Source organism: Rhyacophila brunnea, unplaced genomic scaffold (genome assembly GCF_057557595.1).
Source record: "Rhyacophila brunnea isolate RB1 unplaced genomic scaffold, BYU_Rbru_1.0 scaffold_2, whole genome shotgun sequence".
Classification (NCBI taxonomy): Eukaryota; Metazoa; Arthropoda; class Insecta; order Trichoptera; family Rhyacophilidae; genus Rhyacophila; species Rhyacophila brunnea.
The window spans coordinates 42,743,923-42,765,282 of record NW_028232859.1 but is presented as its reverse complement, the minus strand read 5'-3'; the positions used below and the strand labels follow the sequence as shown (position 1 = coordinate 42,765,282).

General features: G+C 31.8%; 1 protein-coding gene across 1 annotated transcript in view; it reads left to right on the top strand.

Moving 5' to 3' along the window:
- Positions 1–21,360, top strand: part of LOC147072353 (uncharacterized) — a 255,419-nt gene that overhangs the window by 129,503 nt on the left and 104,556 nt on the right. The window contains exon 6 of the mRNA XM_085946675.1: positions 5,679–5,853. Within this exon, the coding sequence (XP_085802801.1) occupies positions 5,679–5,853 (175 nt within the window). The remainder of the gene's footprint in view (positions 1–5,678; positions 5,854–21,360) is intronic.

The following is a 21,360-nucleotide window of genomic DNA, read 5'->3' as shown; positions in this document are numbered from 1 at the left end:
TATGGCAGCAAAAAATCTGTATTATTAATAAGTTTAATTAACTAATATATCGTGAGCATCCAATAATCTCAGTAACGACCCTAGAATGTTCTCAATGAAAAAAGATTTTTATGAGGCGTTAATTTTCAAATACCGTTACAATTCAATACTTGTAGTTATCGACATGTTTGTGTTTTTGAAGTAAGTTTCAATTTCCATAATATATTATTTTCAAATTTAAACAATATGCTCATTTTTATTAATATATAATATATTTATTGTAATAAATAAAAATTCAAACCCTTATAATGGAATTATACCACGTAAACGACAGTTTAATTAATAATGAAATGTTGTATTATTGTATAACAACTTAACCTTTAAATTTCGTAAATTGCGATTTCTTCTACTGCACGTGAATTATATAATATAGGTACATTTAATTCACAACAGTCATTAATGTTGTCATTTCCGACTACTCTTACGTGAAGCCTATTGCATCGTTTTTTCTCGCTCGGTGTCTCTCTAACTAAGTCATATTTTTTGTCAAAACTATCAAACTTCACGCTCACATGTCTATAATAATATTTATTATTTTACAAATCTCACAAACGACTAAATGGAATGTGCGCATGTATGTATGGCACAGTTTTTTTAAACTATTTTAATATTTCAGAAAATACTCGTGTCCTAATAACAAACATATATTGAGCTCATAAGGTAAGCCAATATATTGAACAAGCTTATGCTTTCACATACAAACCATCTTTTTTATATTACAAGTTAATAGTTTCCACCGACATAGCAGGAAACATCAATATTAAAGAATCGAGAGCACGTGATAAGGTTAAATTATTTTTGCACTTTGTATTATTTCAATCAACTTAAGTTATAATATGAATAAAATTAATTATTATTCAGGGTTTTTAAAGGATGTACGTATTAGTCTCAGAAATAAACGTTCAGGCAAAAGGTGAATAATAAGAATAAGATTACAATTTAAGTTGGAGATTACTAATCAATGATTACCAACCTTCAAAATATTGCAATACCAAAAACATGTTACGTTTACATTCAGATGTATTTTTATATTATTTCATTCCATTATCATCAATCAATCCATTGTTGTATGAAGACTTTCAAAGGCTTATTGCATTTATATTGGTAATGTTCATTGCGTTGCCGCGTATTTTGTTATAGTACGGTTTAACCAGTAGTAATTAACGATTTTATCTTATTAAAATACCTTATAAGATTTAATTAATTGACTATAGTAAAATCAGGTATTTAACATCACTTATCGATATGGCGTCTGAAACATGTTTACATTCATCAGATGCTTAATATATAGCTTGAATACTGGATAGAGATTCATTGTACTTGCGAATGTTCAATTATCAGACAATGGTCAATCAAGGGGAGAATATCTAGGCATTTAATCATCTGTATCCCCAATACAACAGATGTTCCACAAAAACATCACAAACTATGGATTTTATGATGTGAACATTGCCGTTAATGCTACTACACCATCTATAATATTGTGGGAATAGGTAAAGCTAGTTCACAATAAATGTTTATCTAGTTTAATGAGCACTTAATCTAAAGGTATCCTTTATTTATTTATATAAAAAAAAACATCTTTTGCTATATTATTTAACAATATAACATATTCTTGTGGGAATTCGGTCAGTCATAAATCTACTTATTGATTCATGTTTTATAACAATTTCCTTATAATTTAATTCTCTCGTCTAATTAAATATATCGAACGTTTTCAACTTCTTAGGTACAACTGGATGATTACATTTGTACAGCGTGTGTTCTATTTATTTTTACCTTTGTTTGTTCAATGTTCCAATTATTCAATTTTTGTCCTTAACGCTGTAGCCCCAGAAATTTTATTTGTTTAAGTAAAATAAAAACACACTCGAGTATATCTTTATAAATTTCATCAAATTTTTAACAAATATTTGTTATACATATTCATTTACAAGACGAATAATCTTGTTATTTAAAACAACTCGGGCATGGGGCGAATACAAAACGTTCCAATTAATTATTTCTACATTTTGAGTAACCGTGCGTCGAATACAAAACAACATTGAATAATATTCAGCTTTTAAAGACCTTATTACGGAATGGCATTTTCATTAAGATTCCACGTTTGCGATAGCTTTCATCGCCGACTCAAATGCAAGTCTCGGGAATTATAAAATGTCGTCGTCTATTATTTGAGTTGAACAAACGGAATGAACGACTTTCATTAGCATTCTACGCGACACGTGTGTTTAAAGAGAATTAGCCCGATTTAATTTCTTGCGTCTGTGATGTTTTGAATAAGATAATACTTACCTCATGTAGCATCATTAAGGCGTCATCAGAAATCAAAGATATATTTATCTTAATTAAAAAAAAAAATACAAATAATAAAGAATACGTTGATATACCAATTATATTTTACTTTTTTCCGTTCTTAAATTGTACGTAATTAATTATGCGTATGCATTAAGGCTGTGAACATTTATACAAATTATAGATGACAGAATAGCACTGATATCGGATGACACGTTTTAATCCAAGATTTTACGGAGCGATAATTTGGAAGTCTTTTAAGGGCGGACGTGCTCAGCGTGGGTCAAAATGGAGCTTTTATTCTTTTTTCAAAGCATGATCTTGGACATTTATTAAACGTTGTAGATAATCTATTTACTTATATAATTTTGAAGCCTTATTATCCTTTATATTTATTTTAAACATTTGATGACTGCATAAAGTATTTTTATGACATAAAATAGTATTTTTTTAAACCTCTCGCTCTAATGTTTTAGAATATAGTCTTACTTCAGTACATAAATGTGCAGTGGTGTTAAAATTTTTTACATTTATTAATTTTTAAACGGATTTATACGACCATCAGTATAATTTATGCCGACATTATTATAGTGAAATATTTACGATAAAAAGTATATTGATAATCTCTGTGATCCAAAATTTGACAAGAATTAGGCATTATATTATTCAAAAAATGGGCAAGATTAACACATTTGAAGATAATTCTAAAGATACTGATTATAAGCTATCTTTTTGACCATTCAAATGTGATAAACATCCTACGAATGAGTCGCTTAGAATCATAACTCACATATTGCAATTTTGTCGTTTTTTAGTTAAATATGCCAAGTGATTCTAAATGAATTAATCTATATACCGAAAAATAGTTGAGTATTAAAAGTCAATTTAAACCATGTGAAAATCGTTGACAAAGTTCATTGTTGGTGTAATATGTCGTATATTTCAAAGAATAGAGTTTTGTCACCAACGCCTTCCTAACCAATCGGGGAGCTCTATTTCTCATAGTATGCTGTATGTCTGCAACGTTAGGAGTATTAGGTATATATATTAAAAAAAAAAAAAAAAAGTTATTCGACTCTCTCACTCATTAATATTCTAGGGAGTTCAATACTGTTCTTCTTATTACAAAAAATAGTGCTCTGTTGGTTTTTAGCGATTATCTCAAAACTTGATTTTTGGAATATGTGAGTTATGATTCTAAGCGACTCGAATAATGATTGCTTTATAATAATTATTGACCTAAGAATAAGGTAGTGTTTTTTTGAAAGACGCCATTTCTTTTGGCATTCCCCAGTGGTTAAGATACAACATACGGGCCGTAGCCATAAATTGACAAACTAAAACTGAAGTAGGGAGTAAGATCATGATAACGCGCGTGTTTGAACATGTACCGTTTAAAAAAAAAAGATTTTTTTTTCGGTTAGGTACAGCTCCATTTTGACCTACGCTGAGCATGACCCCTCTTAAAAATATAATATCCATATCTAAATAAAACACTCAAAAATACTAGCGTAATTCACTAAAAACAGAAAAAAATCAGCAAATTAGTTTAAAATACAATAATATCGTATTTATTTTTATAGTTTCAGTATTAATATTATATAAAAAGCTAATAAACAACACGTGTAATATAATTAGTACAGGAATAATTCTGAATAATTCCAAAGTACGTAGGTAGGTAGGTACTCGTAACTAGGTACTTACCTACTATTATTATCACATATTTGGTACTAATCATCTAATTCAGTCTAATTAGAACAATACTTTGTACAAATAAGTGTCGCATCCCAAAGGACGACAGATATTTTTGATATATGTACCTACAAATTAACGGTTATATGTACAGTGTACGTAAAACATTTCACCATGGCATAGTTCGCCGTTAGCTATCTTATCGGGAAGAGGTGACCGTATACTATACGGTCTCTAATTTTATTAGATTCAATATGAACATTAGTTCAATTTTCATAGCTGATGTTGGCAAAATTCATGAATTCAAGAATGAAAACCTAACCTAACCTAACAAATAATACAGTATATCAGCTTTTTTTAAAATCTGTTTGCTGCTAGCTTCCTGTAAAGTTTCAACCGACAAGAACTGTGTTTTATTTAGACATGAATTTTATGTCAGTACTATACGACCCAAAGACAGTCTTTAATATACCTACGGCCATATATTTCCGATACAACATGTCACGGTGAAGGGTGATACGGCGAACTGCATGCGTAACGTTAAGTTTCCGGGCACGTAAATTATCGCTCTCTAAAATAGAGAACTGTTACCCGTTAGAATGCCATCCAATCTCGATGCTGATGTACCATCTATTTTTCATAATAAATTTTCACGACCATAATGTACCTATACGACTATATGTGTACAATTATTGTTGGCGTATAATTTACATGTAACCGTCGGAGAGCGGCCACGATCCGGACAATATTAATTTCGCTGGCTGCTACTTAGAACTGTTAGATACGGCTGCACTTGTACCAATCACTAAAATTCTTGAAGAAATGTTTGATGTTAATAGTCCCCATTTTAATATTTTTTTTTCTATAAATTTTATTTAATTGCCATTGGCAAGGCATATACCATTGTGTAATTCATTAAAAAATAACTCTAATCTGGTGGTAGTTTCTTCAATTTATTTGTGGATTTTACTAAGTAAATTTCATCATCACTTGGGTTCTTTGTATATAGCCATACTGGAATCAAACAGTCAAAGACTTTTCGTCTCCGTAGCGATAGTTTGATAAATCCAGAGTTGAATATAAATGCCACGACTGCGTACCATATTTTAATCGACATTGATGCAATGTGTAAAAAGGCCCCTATATATTATAATGATATATTTATGACGTGACTCCCATTGTATGACATTTAAATAAATTTTAATTTCGATGTATATTTATATTATTCAGAGATCGTAATAATACCTATCAATTCAATGAGCAAATATTATATACTTTTGCTGAATTAATCTATTTTAATTGGGTTTTTTATTGTTTTAATAAAGTGTATTTTTTATTTGATTGTTTCACAATCAACGATATTCAATACATATTATACATAGTGCGTTTGTTACTCTTCATCCATTTTCTCTTAAATATCCTGTTAACCATCTGTCACTAAACAGTCGTTTGAATGGTTTTTTCTGTGTAAGCTATAGTTCTGTTGGTATTGACAATCGAATCCAACAACGACCTATTTAAACTATATTTAAATATTAATATCACTATAAGTATTTGCAAGAAAATTCATCAATTTTTTTTGATATTATTATCATCAATAGGGATTTTGACTAATGATCAATTGTATTTTGGTATCTTTTTTTTCATTTCAGAATGTGATTGGTTATATCAAGACACAGGATGTCGTGGCTCATCATCGTGTGTGGCAGCGAGTCCAGGATATCCTGGCCTCTACCCTCCAAGAACTCGCTGCAGATATCTTTTTGCCACCAACTCCGTCCATACGAGAGTGAGACTCAACTTCACCGCAATAATGTTTCCAAGAAAGTAAGTCAAACAATCTTGTTACATTGATATGTTTAGAACGTCATTTTATCAAATATCAACGCTAAATTATCAAAATAAGAAAATCTTTTCCTATTTAGACAGCCATCGTATCATGCATTCATTAAAAAGGTATATTAGTTACTACCTTCGTATTCATTGTCAATTAGTCACAAACCGTCATCTTCGATAGCAATGTACTGCTGGATAAATTATTTTGTGGTAGATTGAAAAATAATGGATCATACAAAGCCATAGCAAAATCAAACTGACGCGAGCGTCACACAACAGCCGTACTCGCCACTTTCTTCATTGTTTTTTAACTTCAGTCAAATATTTTTCCACGTCCATAAATTCGTGTTTTAATTAACTTAATCTAAAGAGCGTTATAACGACATGCAATGTTTGTTATTTCTTTTTATCCCTGTTAACTAGGTAAGAAACCACGGGATTTTACAAAATACACGATGAAAGGCTGCAAATCACTGAATTTAGTTACTGTTTAGCTTCTGAGTTGAATATTGTTTCGCAGCCTTACGTCAGCTGATAATTATTATTCAACAACTACAGTACTCCGAAAAATGATTATTTCGCTGATTTATATAAATTTAATGACCTAATAACAAATATATATTCAACAATTCTATGATATTTGAGTTATTTAAATTGCTATTTAAACCGATCTTCAGAATAACAATTATCCGCAAGAATAATCCATGACTCACTAACTTTATATTGAGAGTAGGTATTTTCCCAACTAGTGAAGTATGTGTGTTCTTTTACTCAGTCCAAGATTTTTTCTAGGATTTTTCGAATATATATATTTTTAGAATTTTTCATGGTGTGTAATTTTTAATAAATAATTCTGCATTCGTGTATATTTAGTTTTGAATAAACAAAATAATAGTAATAAACCACTTCGCTTATTTAATGAATAATTCACAAGATTTGAGAATGTAACATTCTATAATGTATGTTCAATTATATAGAATATTACATTCTCAAATCTTGTGAATTATTCATTAAATAAGAGAAGTGGTTTATTAAAATTATTAGCAAGTGCAAGTACGTTATAAAAACTAAATAATTGGATCTATCCGTGACGTCGGTTAGTAATTAAGGAATTTAATTGATACCTCCCCAGATTTAATATACAAAAACTGATAGCCAACACTATTTACATAATATAATCCAATAATAATTTTCTTAAACAGAATTATGGACGATTTTTATTTTAGTCTATATCTGAAAATACAACCATCACCATTTTGACAAAATACATCTAAAAACAATTAACTATTTTTTTATACAAAGAATAAGATTCAACATTTGAGAACGTAATATTCCGTGACATCGATTAGTTATTAAGGAATTAATTGATACTTTTCATTTAATTTTCATGTAAGAACTACTATTTAGAATTATCAATTGTTAAGTAGGATGCCCGTAGCTTAATTATAAAAACACAATGACGCGAATTCAGTGGTTACGGGTTCAAGTCCCATCGGGTGTGGATTTTTTTTCTTAAATGGATTTTTTTCTACAGGGTACCTAGGTACCTATATGCATGAGATATTTTTAAATTCAAACAAACAATAATTCTCTCGATCATGTCCGATCCTAATAAGGTTATATGGGCCTCCACAGAGTGAAGGTAAGTATTAACAGATTTAGCTTTTACGAGAAATGGATGTCAGCTACTTGCTCAACCTATTAGATCCATACTCTGACTCATACACAAATTTATATACAAACTCATATACAAAAAAAAAATATTTGCACTTTCCAGACCCATGACGGTGGGATGAATCAACCAAGGGCCGGCACACATATATGTTTTTTCCAAATATTAAATGGCGATTGGAGATAACCAAATATCTGACTCCTGACCATCACACCAGTCAATTTGTGACTGGCGTGATGGTGGGTTCGCTGGCAAGCTCTTTGAGCTTGGACTTGTAAGCCGTCCGACATGTCCATGCGGAGGGGAGATTCAGGATGCCAACCACATCCTCTGGGAATGTCTTAGAATGTACTCCGAACGGGAGGAGATGCTCAGGTCGGTCCAACCAGCTGTTGGGCCCATCGGGCCGTCCGACTTGGTTGCTACTAAGGCCAATTATCTTGCATTTAAAAAATTTGCGGCGTCTTACTCCGGGCGTGAAGATATCTTCACATAATTTTGCTGTCCGTATGATTAGTTTCATTATTTTGTTTTATATACACTGGAATCATTTTTATTTTCATAATTTCCCTGTGCTCTTCTCTCCCCGGCACTTTGCATTAGAAAGTAACTTTAAACTCAGTCAGAGCTCACTCTGAGCGTAGCAACCTTAGTCCTGGGTATCTCCTCCTAGGGCATTCCCGGCCTAAAACTTAACTAGATGCTTCACATCGCCAATGTAGAGCCACGTGATACGCCCGATTAAGACCGGGTGTGGTGCGTGGCGGGTTTTGGTTTGGAGGGATTAACTTCAATTTCCAGACCCAGGATTCGAACCTGGGACCCACGCGGCCTGCGTGGGTCTAACAATAATTTTAATTGTACTATTACATAATAATATATTAATTATCTACTTTATTAATGAAATATTGTTATCTTCACTAATAATAGTATGTAATAGATACGTCATTATTAAGGTTAGCCGTTCGAATTGCTCGTTTTTCACGTCACCAATAGACCCAATCGATCGACGCAGCGCTATCTCATCCAGTCAAGATTTCAGCGCCTCCTGAATGGAAATGTAAATCATTTGACATTTAAAGTGTGCACCAGTGTCAGATTTCGTCTCCCACCCCTTTCACCACCCACTCTTCTCGTCCTGTCGTCTTTATTGTCCCTTTAAAGCTACGAAGCTCATCGCTTAAATCAGGAGTATCTAAGTACAAAAGCGAGTAGCGAATGAGAAGCTTTCTTCAACACGTTTGTTATTAAGCTCTTGTTAATAATATATTTGATCAACGTCTTTTTATTTGCATTTTTTAGAAACCATTTTGCTATATAGAAAAATATTTTGTTTTCATTTTCTATTACCTTCTCATTGCACCTTTGTCCGAATTAGGGATTGCAATCCCGGGATCCCGAGCTATTTTCGATACCTATGAATCCCGGGATTGATAAACATAATCCCGGAATTTCGGGATTGATTTTTTTATCAATTTTTATGGAAAATAAAATAAAAGCGAAAATAAAACAGAAAAAATACTTTTAATAAAAAATAGCTACATTAGAAATAAGCTGAGTTTGAATGAAGTTTGATTTATACCCATGTGTAGGTTGCCGATTCATTTTATTTTTTCACATGAATTATTAAAAATGAGAAAGATTGGAAAAAAACAATGCTTCGCACTTTTAACAAAGTAATTATACCATGATATCATACGTTTTACGGCAGTTTCATATTTGGCTAACTAATTAGATTTATGATGCGGAAAGGCCATAAGTACGCCATGATTATTTGCTTTACTATTTTAAATTTCGCTAATCCATTCATTATGTCTTTACTATCAGAAACAGCAATCTGATATTAAATTCACATTATTATTTATATTACAATATTATTTACTCCGTTAAACTTGTGTATTTCCAAGATTGAACGTATACAATATTAACAATAAATGTCTTAAATAGTATAAATTATACTAGATTTATTTTTGACCGATTTTATCAATGTTATTTGTAAATATAAAAATTTTATATTAACAATGGAAAAAATGCCAATCCCAGGATTGTCAAATTGTAATCCCGAAATCCCGGGATCAGAATTTTGGCTCGGGATTGGATTCCCTAGTCCGAATGTATAAATACTATTAAGCATCTATAATATGTCTTTCATAAATTTATTTCAATTTCAGTAGTAATGTCATATTTATACGGTCCGATCCGAGTTTGGATGATCAACCAATAATCGTCCAGAAACCCAGTAACCGTAGACTAATCAGCTTTGCTATTCTTGCCCATGGTGATTTCGCTTGATATAAAATGGGCTGAATACATTATCTGGGATTGCCCGCTTATTAATTCTGAGTGAGCGGAGCTGTTTGCCAGGGTATTTCCACACGCTGCCCCAATTGGCCAAGCAGGCTTGATATCAACCTAGGCTCACTTTGAAGCATTTGATTTTAAATTTGCAGCTTCGTATGGAGAGCAGATTAATCCTTAGAGTCATCATTAAATTCAAATCTCTATATTCAGTATGCGGATATAAAGAACACTTAATACCACCAAGACTAGCTGAGCCAGTTCAACCCTTTTCTTTTCTCTCTAAATTCTTTCTTTAAGCACCACGGTGCATGGTTGTTATGTCAGTCCCGTGCGGCTCCGTATCGGGATAGCAGACTGAGCATGTAAAATATTTTCATTCAAACACGTTTTAAGCGTCATGTATGATGGTCTCAAAATTATAACTTTCAGAAAAACTATAGTACCTCCACAGAAGATATTTCTTTTTGAATCCTATAAAATTGTAATATGTTGTCATATTTCATATAAAATTATAGTATATTATATTACACCTGTTCCATAAACGTTGTGTGCTTGCTACAAGTTGTAATGGAGATGGGCGGGGCACATTGCTCATCGTAAGGACGGCCGCTGGACAAATGCCGTCATCCAATGGTACCCAAGGGGTACGAAACGGCCACAGGGTCGCTCTAAAAGCCGCTGAATTGAAGAACTGATAAAGTTCGGAGGAAAAACGTGGCAGCGAACGACACAGGACCGAGAGAGTTGTAAGAAACTTGAGGAGGCCTTCATCCAGCAGTGGACTGACCTCGGCTAATGATGATGATGAAATATATTGCAATAAGTTATATACAAATGACGTATATTTGACGACGGCTAAGAAATAGGCAGACAGATGAAGCGGTTGATCCGATATAGAAACATTTTGGACGTCGCAATGATGGATCTCTAACTGACGTTCTTGGAGAAGCTGCGATATAAATACAAATGCTACTATATCGGACCGACATCCAGGTGACAGATTCAAAGGACCGTAGAAATAGGGCGTAAGTCTGATACCTTTTACGTGTCAGCTATATGGTTTCCACATATTTATTTTCTGCTCTGTTCGTTGGTCTGCTATTGGTAGTATATAGTATGTAGCCAATAAGGTGTCGGTATATCGGTATGGAACACTTTGTAGTCAATGTGGTTTTGTATCGCTATGGCACAGGTGAGCTAAAACTTAACGTTAAGTCGTTCGAACAATTTTCACTCGTAATGGCGTTTGTATGAGCCCAGTGAGACATGTCCAACCTCAGTATTTACTGATTTGAATAAAATATGCTAATTATACATTATCTTCAGAAACTAATGACAACTTTGGCAATACAATATTTATAAGCGATAATTGATAAATGAATATGTAGAATAATATTTTTTCTGCATTATAAACATCGTTAACGGCCAACGTGCTCCGCATAGGTCAAAATGGAGCTTTTATGGTATGTTGTAGCTTAACCACTGGGAAATGCCAAAAGAAATGGCGTATTTCAAAAAAATACCACCTTATTCTTAGTTTAATAATTATTATAAAACAATCATTATTCGTAGGATGTTTATCACACATGAATAGTCAAAGACATAGCTTATAATGAGTATCTTTAGAATTATCTTCAAATGTGTTAATCTTGCTCATTTTTTGAATAATAAAATTCCTAATTCTTGTCAAATTTCGGATCACAGAGATTATCAATATAATTTTTTATCGTAAATATTTCACTATAATAATGTCAACAATTTTACTAATGGTTTTATAAATGCGTTTAAAAATTAATAAATGTAAAAAATCTTAACACCACTGCACATGGATGTGCTGAAATATGACTATATTCTAAAACATTAGATCGAGAGGTTTAAAAGAATACTATTTTATGTAATAAAAATACTTTATGAAGGTATCAAATGTTTAAAATAAATATAAAAGATAATACGGCTTCAAAATTATATAAATATATACAACGTTTAGGGAATGTCTAGGATCATGCTTTGAAAATACCATAAAAGCTCCATTTTGACGTACGTGGCGCACGTCCCCCCTTAAGAGAAAAAATAGTATGTATACACGTATTATTTTTATTCAACGAATAATTCACAAGATTAAAGAATGTAACATCTACATAATTTTGAAAACTCTTCTGAGAAAATATATTATAACCAATAGAAAAAAGTAAGATTAGGGACTAAAAAGGAATCGAACCTGCATCTCTCGGGCATCGCGCCCACGCACATATTCCACTATGCTAAAGGAGTCATACTTAATTGCAACAAATTTCAACTAATGGCTTTTTCGCGTTTTCTAAAATTATGTATGTTCAGTATACACGTCTTATATTTTGCAGTGAGAGACAAATAGATTTTCCTCTTGTTAGTTGGCGTTGCGGATATAAGAGCATCGTACATGTACCATATAATATTACCATGACAGTATAACAATCCCATAATAAATTGATAACATCAATTTTAAAAAACTTCGGCATCGTATCCCATCCGTTAAAACAAAACGATAAACCAAATATTTTAATTTAAAATTCTTTGGCTTAAATTAGATTCAATCGGACAAAATACGTACATCAAGAAGGCTTAGCAATATGGCAGCGAGAGGCAGTAATTAGGTCGCAAGTAATTAGCAAAAGCAAACATATCATCTGCTGAATTATGAAACAGATTTCCTCCCCAAGAGACGCGCAGGCCTTCGGGAAAGATGTCTACGACGCAATATTTGATTAAACGCGTCTTATCGTAGCATAGCGCAGTGGCGTAGACCCCTAACAGCGTACTACAACCGCAACTGACTATATTAAAAATTGTAGATAATTATTCAACGTGAAACATTCTAATACAAACATTGCACAGCACTACTAGCACGTTTATTTTCGTTTAAGTTTTCTTCTTCTGCGCAACTATTCTATACACAAGACTACTATCGGCGGTTACCGAGGTTAGTTTATCATATGTTTGTATTGAAGTATTATAAATGTTACAATAAGTTAGCCGTCTAAATAGTCAAAACTGTCTATCTCACTCTAAAATTTAGCATAGTCAAGAGAGTTTCCGTTAAAACATAGCACTTATTGTAACGAGTACAACTAACTTATTGTAATTGTTACAATAAGTGCTAATACTTCGATACAAAAATATGAAAAACTACCCGCGGTAGCTGCCGATAGCGGCCGATAGCAGGTTTGTGTATAAAATAGATATGCTGATAGGTGTTCTGAATATCATGGTATCCATCTTTATTATTTATACACAATTATCCGCAACACCATCAATTCTATCAGTTGTAATTGTATCATCCACGAAATTTCTCAACAATCAGATACATTATTTTCAAGCGCTTGGGATCATGGAATAACTCTTACTGACGCTCTTCTGGAAAGCTGCATATGACACTCTAAATAACCTCACCCAATAATTATGTAGATAACTTATTTTCGCCATTATATTCCTAATTTTTTTGCAATAACAAACTCGATATTATCTCGCTCTTTCTCTACACATATTATATGCTCAGGGACAATTCGTGTATTCACTTTCATGTCGAGATTTTTTTTATTCTCCAGCCATTTCAGTGCTTTAAATTCAAAACGAAAATTGTTGTTACTTCAATTCATTTCAAACAATCTGTTTTAGATGCTTATTTAGTGAGCAGTGACGACTACTTTGTTAGAACTTTCTACGATCAATCTACCGTGTTGAACATGTCAGCTTCAAATCGGAATAAGATAAAAACTTTATAGATTTTACACTGAAACTTCGTATCCGGGATGTATGTCTACTACTTTTATCACGTAATTTTCAACGATCCATATATGAGCTTAAAAAATGTTTTGTATACAGTCTTTATAAAAATCTGTCAAAATGATTCCTTAATATCATCATCAGCCTGAATCTATCCACTGCTGGATGAAGGCCTCTTCAAGCTGCTTCCACTTCTCTGGGTCCTGTGCATTGCGTTGCCACTTTGTACTTCCGCAGAACTTTATCATTTCATCGATCCAGCGGCCTCTAGGTCTACCTTGCGGACATTTTGTACTTCTTGGATACCACTGGATGAATAGATTTGTCCAACGATTGTATCTTCTTCGAACTATGTGTCCAGCCCATCTCCATTTAAGGCTTTTAATAAACTCTATTACACCTCTAAGCACACACTGCTTGAACACTTTGCACTTAAGGTACAGTAGAAGGTCACCTTTGAAGACAGTATTCAGGCGGCCAAAAGCACTCCAGCCTAGCTTTACTCTACGAACAATTTCATCAAATATACATCCATCTATAGACATGTGTTGTCCCAGATAGATGTAGTTTTTCACCTGTTCGAGCTGAGTGTCATTGACGAGAATCTCTTTTTGGCCCACAAAGCAGTTGAACATGACTTTCGTCTTTGTTGCATTTATTTTCAAACCTACTTTGTTGCTTACTTCAGCGAGTTCCTGCATTCTGCTTTGGAGGTCTTCTGAGTCTTGTGAGAAAATTACTATGTCATTGGCAAAGCGCAGATGACTCAGGTATGCCTTAATATGAATACCCATATACGTCGTCTAGATTTGAATGTGGTAGAAGAAAGATTTTTTTAATTGAATCTTGTATACCTCCATAGATTATGTTTCTTTGTATATATTTATAACAAAAAAGATAAACCATTATTATATTTATTCATTTTATATATTGACTATTATAAATCACGGTTTAACCAGGTGTTATAATTGTCTAAAATCAGTAATTAACGATTTTATCGTATTAAAATAATATTGACTACATGCACAATATAGGTTAAATACTTAATAGGGATTTATTGTACTTGCGATATCTTCTCACAGACAAAGGGAGAATATCTAGTTCACAGATGCAACAGATTCCATAAAAATATCATAAACTATCGATTTTATAATTTGAACATCACAATTCATGATACTTTACACTCTACAATATTATCGTAATATACAATAAATCTTAATCTAGTCTAATCAATACTAAATCTAAAGGTATTCTTTACATAAAAACTGTCCTTGCTATAGTATTAAACAATATTACATAATACTGTGAAAATTCGGTAATCATAAATTTACGTATTGATTCGTGTAATATTCGTCTAATAATATTTTATAACATGACAACTCTTCCGTGCTTGATCCTGGGTTAGGATACGCTGGGCGTTCTTTATATTGGGATTAAAGTAAAGAGGTGGTTTTTTAAGGGCTTTGATCACATAGCCATTTTTCAGTAAATGTAAAAAAAGACAGCACTTGATATCTCCACGAAGAGTTGGCTTGGTATATTATTTGTTATTTTAACACAAAAGTGTATGTATATCTATAAAGATCGAATAATTAATTACACATTACACACATGTTATCGAAGGGAAAAGATCTATTGAGTACCTACTGTATTTTAAAATAGTCTCAGCATCATATAAATAATTGTTAACATATAATATTGCATATTTTTTGTTGGTCCCTCGATACATCCTTGCCGAGGAACACGGGGTAGGTATAATATGCAAGGCCTGTAATACTTAGATACCTACTAGAATTCTGCAATAGCTGTTGGAATAAATTACTGTATTTTGCAGTTTCCTGGGATTTTATTTTATTTTTACTTTTTTTTTCTTTTATTAAGGAAACAAATAGTTACATATTGATTACAAAAATTTAAAATATAATAATGAAAATTTATTGCGACCAGCAAAGTTTCCAAGTATGCATTATAATATAGTTAAGCCTAATAAGATAGAGAGTAAGAATAACATAAATATAAAGAAATTACATAAGAAAATTACACGAAAAAAATGTGAAAGGATAATGAATAATAAAACTTTACACAAAAAGGAGATAGCGCGTTTAAATGAAACATGTGAATTATTAAAAGGATCAACGGTGGAGATATCTGTATTACAATTTAAACAAGAGCCCCGAATAAAAGAATTTTGTGCATAATTAGAATCGCTACGACTGACATGGTACAAAGTTTGGTTTCGCGTAAATCTTGATGGACAATGGAAACCCACCCTTTTGAGTAGGTTTGGCGAGTAAACAAAACCATTGATAATTTTAAAAAGAAAATATTGATCAGATATAGAACGTCGACTTTCCAAAGATTCCAGAGATCCGAAGAATAAAACCTAATGTGGGTACATTATTTAGTATCAGTATTAATTATAGATATTATAAATTATTTGTAAATAAATTATTAAAACATATTACACATAAACATACAGAGACCAGTCGATATAACACCTCTAACCTCTATATAAATTCATCTATTCTAATATAGGCGTAATAGATGGATATTCGAAAAAAAAATCATTTTAACGCAATCATTTCCCTTCCATTTGGCATAAACAACGATAAGTCAGTTCTTTATCTTGAAGTATAAAACAAAATTTGTTTTATACTTCAAGATAAATTTAATATGAATTAAAATGGTATTAATGTCAACATTGCTATTATCTACTCTAACATTAATTAATATTACTCTGATCATTTGGTGAACATAAATCATTGTTTATTTTCTACTTATTTCTACGCAGTTTAATCAGCATTAGGCAATTTAATACTGTAGTATTTATTACAATAAATAAATATATGATAATTAAACAATCGTATTATGATATTTTTAACATTTTAAATGTAGCCCCACTGCAGCGAAATATGGACGTAATTGGGTTTATTTTATGATTACAATGCTCGATGGGGCGAGAATGTTACGCCAAGGGAGATGACTCGGGATAAATTGCAGAAACATCAATGTGCACATATTATGTACATTGCAAATGCTGAGCGCGACATTATAGCCGAAACCGTACCTAATCATGTCGACGTTTAAAAAACAGAACCGCACAAGTGATATTTTTGCGGTATTTCTATTTTTGTACTGTACTTTTGAAATGTCAAAATATATAGTCTTTCATGCTTATTTCACGCGTCTTAAATAACACATAATATGATTTCAAATTCAGATTGTATTATAAATTTGTATACTATGTATGTTTAGTATACTAATATGTTATCAATAATCACATTTTTACTGTACATGCTATTATTTGATCTACTTATATATCAGCGACGATCAAGTAGCTATGGTTGACTTATAGAGCTGTGGGTCTTAGGCTCGAATCTCGGTCCTGAAAAATGTTTAATACTATCCAAATGGTAGTTTTTCATACTACTATATTCAGTAAGATTAATTTGAGAGTCAATAAAGACGGAAATGATAAAAAATAATAAAATTTAATGAAATAGTAATTGAATTTACAAATGAAAGTGTTTATAAACTCCTGTACGAAGTTGTTTATGAGTATCCCAGCGAGTTTATTCTATACACAAGCCTGCTACGACAGCTAAATAGGGTAGGAAAGTATCGAATAATTAACACTTATTGTAAAAATTCTATCTATATCGGTCTAGAATGTATCACATCCGAGAGAGATGCTGTTAAAACATAGAACTTATTGAAACAATAATAAATAAATTATTGTAATTGATACAATAAAGTTTGAATAATTCTATACTTTTCTACCATATTTAGCTTTCGTAGCGGACCAAAATCAGCCTTGTGTATAGAATAGACCCGCAGATATGTATTCGCCCAGTGTTCTTTCGATAGTAAATCTGACCCTAGATACAAATACCAATTAAAATACGATTTTTTGAATAAATAAAAATATTAAACAGAGCATTGAATCGTACATAGCACTATTCAAAAATATTTGTTTTACAGCCCTTTTTGAGTGAGTGCAATTTGTATTCCGATATTATGTCGCCCGTTGTAAACGACCAGACGTAAAATTAGGAATTACGCGACGAATTTTGTTTTTAATCACGCCGAAACGCGTTATTCACGTTTCGCCTAAACTGTCCACGGACAAAGTTACTGCTTTCAAAATTACAAATTCTGCCTGTTGTAAAATTTACATGAAATATTTAGTGTAGGTGCCGGGCGCGTTTAAGCGCGATGTAAAAAGTTTAGTGAAATGTGATTAGTCGCCAACACGTATGAGTGTAACCATAAAAAACAAATGGAAACAGTGACATCTTATTACAAAAATCATAAAACACCGTAATTTAATTTCGTTCCACATGTTTACAGCCAACCAGAAGAGTCCTTTCCACACATTGATTCTGGTAATGATTCGAAAATTCTGTCAGTCATTTGATTGCGGTCGTTTTTAGAAGTTACTTGAAAAATATGTAATGAAAATTGAAAGCATAATAATATATTAAATTTATAGTAAACTTGCAGAGCATGCGTCACCACAAATTTCTGTCCCTCCCGCAATGTTCAAGTCCATACATAAACTTACAACATATACGTCAAAAACTCAAAACATACTATTTAACAATCCATACATATATTATATTATATATATATATATATATATATAATATTATTCTTTTTAACACTACAACGGGCCTAAAAAGACAATGATAGTTGTGTGGTTTAACAGTAGTATATTTAGTAATACAAGTGAATTAATCACAAATACTTACCCTGGTTTTAAGAAAATCACATAAATGTATTCTATCCTCACAGGGATCGAACACGGATCTCCCAGGTTCTGCTTCACAACCTTGTATAGTCATGTCAACTAAGGTAAGCATTAGCATTAGATGTTTAATCTTCATCGTGATCAAGTCAGTTTAATCCACAATCCAAATTGAACGAGTAATCCTTACCATAAACTTAGGATGTATACGACAAAACTAATATTTCTATTCCTTCCACAGCGTCTATACTCATTCTTTCAGTCGCGTACGAGCAAAATCATTATTGCGCCTGTAGACATACTAATCTCCACTATCCTCAAGTGACATTTTACGATCACTATACAGCCAACCTCAATCATTTGTTCTAGCAAAGACTATCGTTTATAATTCGTGATAAATTAACAGATACTTTTAAAGCGATTCTATCAACTAGCAGCCATGAACAAGTGAATTACTATTGCCAAAATCAAATACACAACCAAGTAAATATGATCGGATTTTTAAGTGTTCTTTAATTACGCGTATGTTACATAGGTACAAAATTTTGAAAACAATGAAAATAAATTTTCATATAATTAATTAATTTAAATATTTTAGAAATTGTATGTAAGTGAAAGTGTGTAAGGCCGGAATCATTATGTGAAACGTATTATACAGCTTAGCGAAAATCGGGACAAAACAAATTAGATAATGAGGCATCCCAGTGGTGCACTGCTTATACTCAGAGTTCTGCAACGTTGTCCTAAGAACAACTTGGTAACAAATTGGGAAACTTTTGTAGAACTTATGTTTTGAACAAACAACAGTTTTCTCTTTGACAAATTCGACAAATGAACCTTTTATAAAAGCCTTTTATACCGTTCCGGTCCAGTTTATACCACTGCGCAACACTTATAATATATATCTCGGGATTTTAGATTTGAATACTATCAGTTGAGTTAAATATTTGTTTTTTTGTCGTCTTAATTTACATGTTATTTTCTTATACATGTGACAAGCTTTACAAAATGTCTAATACCAATTATTTATCGTAATATAAAAACAGGAGGCGATTTGCACGTTATCGTACAGTCGATTAGAATGATGATATTATATGTATCGAATTATTCGTATTGCCTGAAAATATCAACATCTTATATTAAGTAGTACTGGATAGAAAACCCATCCAAGTATGAGCAAAAAATATCTTAATTATTAGGATCCTCATGGTGGCATCTTTAATTTAGGTAATTACCTAATGGCAAAACATAATTTCCTAAAGTCTTCTTATAAATTTGGTACCTCGAAAAATTCTTTGCGTATATATTATGGTATGTATGTATTATTTCTACAATTAATAATAATTAATGAAGTCATCCAAATTACCAGAATATCTTCTAAAATCTTTTTATAAATCTTTTAATGCTTTGCAAAATGATTCTTATTATTTTAATCAACCACCACGATAAATAATTCGTGAGAATAAGTTTTCAAAATCATGTTATGGAATAATTGTAAATTGAAGTTTGACATGTCCTCTAAAATTAGGCATAATGCTTAATTTATTTGTGCTTTATGTGGATGTTGTATACACCGAATGACCTTGTATTTTTTTCTAGCATACATATTTATATTATACAGACACATAATCCGTTATTAACTCTAAATACCTCAATTATCGACTTATCAACTTTTGGCAGCAAACTCACGATATTCACATACTTATAATTTATTTAAATTCTAATGGATTCAAGCTTGAATCCATTAGAATTTAAATTCAAATTCCATCAAGTACCTTCGGTCGAAAGTATTAATATTATAATTTATTTAACTAGTATTTTTCAATGCGTAATGCAAGTGAAATTGATCATTTGTTTTATTGATCTGTTATCGACTTGAAAATAAAGTTTTTAAAATTGAAACTGCGCAGACCTGTTCGCATGTTAGGCTTCAAAATTTAAAAAATGTAAAATTAAATATTAGATAAGTAGGTACTTACAAAACTTAATAGACGATAATGATCCATATAAGTATAAAGTAAGTAAATTTAAATATACACCTAGGTAAAGTAATTTATACAGCCCGCCTAGAAAAGAAGTAATTTTCTCCATATTGATTCAATCTAGGTATTCAATTGAAAACGCTTTTTTGTCTTCCCCGCCTCGCCACTGTTACCCATTTCGCCCCTTTAGAAAACTAATATTTGAGTCTGCCAGTATGAGGAACTTTTTGCGAGATACTCAAAATGCAAATGTGAAAATTTGAAGCTTTGCCACGAATGCCAATGGTTTTGCCTAAACAATAAAATTGTGAAGTAAATGTATATACATATAATATATGAATATTATCCGAGAATGACTGTTGTCGGATAATATAATGTTCCTCACCTTATTAACCGTCACACAGATAATATGGTCACTACAGTTTATATATATATATTTTAATAATTCTTTTTGAAAACCTTTCCTTGATATTTTTGAAACAATATTAATAAATGACAATGAAGATTAGACAAATTAACGACATATTATTTTTTTCAATTCAAAATACAATTGATCAATTTTTGGCTGCTCAACAAAAGGCGGGTCCCAGCCTGGAGATTTCAAGACACCATCAACCCAATGAAACCTTGAATGCTTAGGGTTATGCATTCGTTGTACGTAATCGAGATAGAGCTTTCAGTTTATGATGGTCGAATTATTGTAAAATGTATATAAATCGTGAATGCATCTAATTAGCCAGATTTCCTTGATTAATAAGATTAATAAGATAGACTTGTCTCTCGATAACGCTTTCTTTCTCGCCTTTGTTACTATTCAGTATGACGGAATAAGCTCACACACCTGACTAGTTTTTTTATACAAATAGTATCGACAGTTGAAAATAATACATTATGAAAATGCATAGGTACCTGCTAAATGTCTAGCTCGATAAAAAACGATGTATTTATTATTGCTTAGTTTTTTCAAAACTACTCAGTACTGCTATTTCTTGTTGGAAAGGCATGATCGTTAAATGAAAATATTGACAGAATTT